We start from the raw sequence: 1,689 nt of genomic DNA, 5'->3' as shown, positions 1-1,689 counted from the left end.
GTCCTCTCCTCCGCTAATCTTTAATTACATTATTTAACCTTCAATCTGTAATTTAATCTCGGTCTGTTTTCACTGAGTCGCTCTGATCATATCTCTGCTTCCTCTGTCCTTTCCTTCTCTCTCTTCTTCTCTCATATTTTTAGAACCCACCTGTATGTTGTGTGTTAGCTTAGCAATAGCAATCAGTCAAGACGTAACCTTTCTCTGTCACTCTCTCTATCACTTTCTCTCCCTCTCTTCATACCTCTCCATCCTCCCTCATGATAATATCAAACCCACATCCTCCAACTGAACAATTGCACCCAGCAATACCATGCCCTCTCTCACTCTTCCTCTTATCTCATCCCTCTCTCCCCCCTCTCTGTGTGTGCAGGTTAGTGGCCACCCCACTGGCTGCTGTCATGGGGGTGAAGGAGAAAGTTCGGCTCACAGTGTCACACAACCCCACACTGGAGTCATTCTACTGTAACACAACCAAGAACCCCTCACAGGTAACACAATTAAAAAAGACTACACCAATGTACGCAAGCACAGAGACACATGCACACAGGTACGCACGCACACACATGAACACATTAACACTACACAATTGCTACAGATCGTAATTTGTTCAGTCTTTTGTTGCAAAAAAAATTCTGCACAGCAGGAAATGTAAACTTGTAGTGTATTTGAGTTTTAAAAAGGCTTCTAAGGCTTGTCATTTCAGACTTGATTTGCCCTAACGAAAAATGTATCAACCCCTAGTTATAATCCATATAATAATTAACATATCCTGTTGCTGCAGAATTATTTTCCTGCTGTAGCAATCTGACTCAAATTAAGATCCTACATCTGTATACAGCACCATACAAACTGATTCAAATTAAGATCCTACATCTGTATACAGCACCACACAAACTGACTCAAATTAAGATCCTACATCTGTATACAGCACCACACAAACTGACTCAAATTAAGATCCTACATCTGTATACAGCACCACACAAATCATTATGCTAAACTGTATCCCTTTCTACCCTTCTCTCTCTCCCCCTCCTCCCGTTCTCTCTCCCCCTATCCCCCGCTCTCCCTCCCTCCTACAGAGTTCTATAGACAGTCTGTGTAAGCAGACAGGTTGTTCAGAGAGACAGGTGCAGAGATGGTTCAGGAGACGCAGGAACCAGGACCGACCCAGTCTACTGAAGAAGTTCAAAGAGGCCAGGTACACACACACACACACACACATGCACAAATACCCATATGCATACACACTCCAACACACCCACATGCACAGACACACCCACATGCACAGACACACCCACATGCACAGACACACACACATACACATGCACAGACACACACACGTGCTGACATTGGCCTGTGAGCACATGTCTGAGTGTTAAAGCATGAGTCTATTTACAGTATATCTGACACTCATTATATTGCCAGCCTGGGTTTATCAAGGCTCCTCCAACCCCCGGGCCCCACACAAACACACACACACACACACACACACACACACACACACACACACACACACACACACACACACACACACACACACACACACACACACACACACACATACCCGCCCCTCACATCCCTCACCAGTCCCAGGAGAGAGTTTGGCCCTATCAGCAGAATCAATTTATATCCCAACAGTGTGTGTCATTGTTATTGGACTGAGACAGTGGCTGTGTTATATATAAT

General features: G+C 44.6%; 1 protein-coding gene across 1 annotated transcript in view; it reads left to right on the top strand.

Moving 5' to 3' along the window:
- Positions 1–372: 372 nt before the first annotated feature.
- Positions 373–1,689, top strand: part of LOC120039499 (ceramide synthase 2-like) — a 22,778-nt gene continuing 21,461 nt past the window's right edge. The window contains exons 1-2 of the mRNA XM_038984911.1: positions 373–491; positions 1,083–1,201. Coding sequence (XP_038840839.1) covers positions 402–491; positions 1,083–1,201 — 209 coding nt within the window. The 5' untranslated portion in view covers positions 373–401. The remainder of the gene's footprint in view (positions 492–1,082; positions 1,202–1,689) is intronic.

This window comes from Salvelinus namaycush, unplaced genomic scaffold (assembly GCF_016432855.1).
Source record: "Salvelinus namaycush isolate Seneca unplaced genomic scaffold, SaNama_1.0 Scaffold276, whole genome shotgun sequence".
In the NCBI taxonomy this organism is placed as follows: Eukaryota; Metazoa; Chordata; class Actinopteri; order Salmoniformes; family Salmonidae; genus Salvelinus; species Salvelinus namaycush.
The sequence above is the reverse complement of the archived record's forward strand: the minus strand, read 5'-3'. Positions and strand labels throughout refer to the sequence as shown.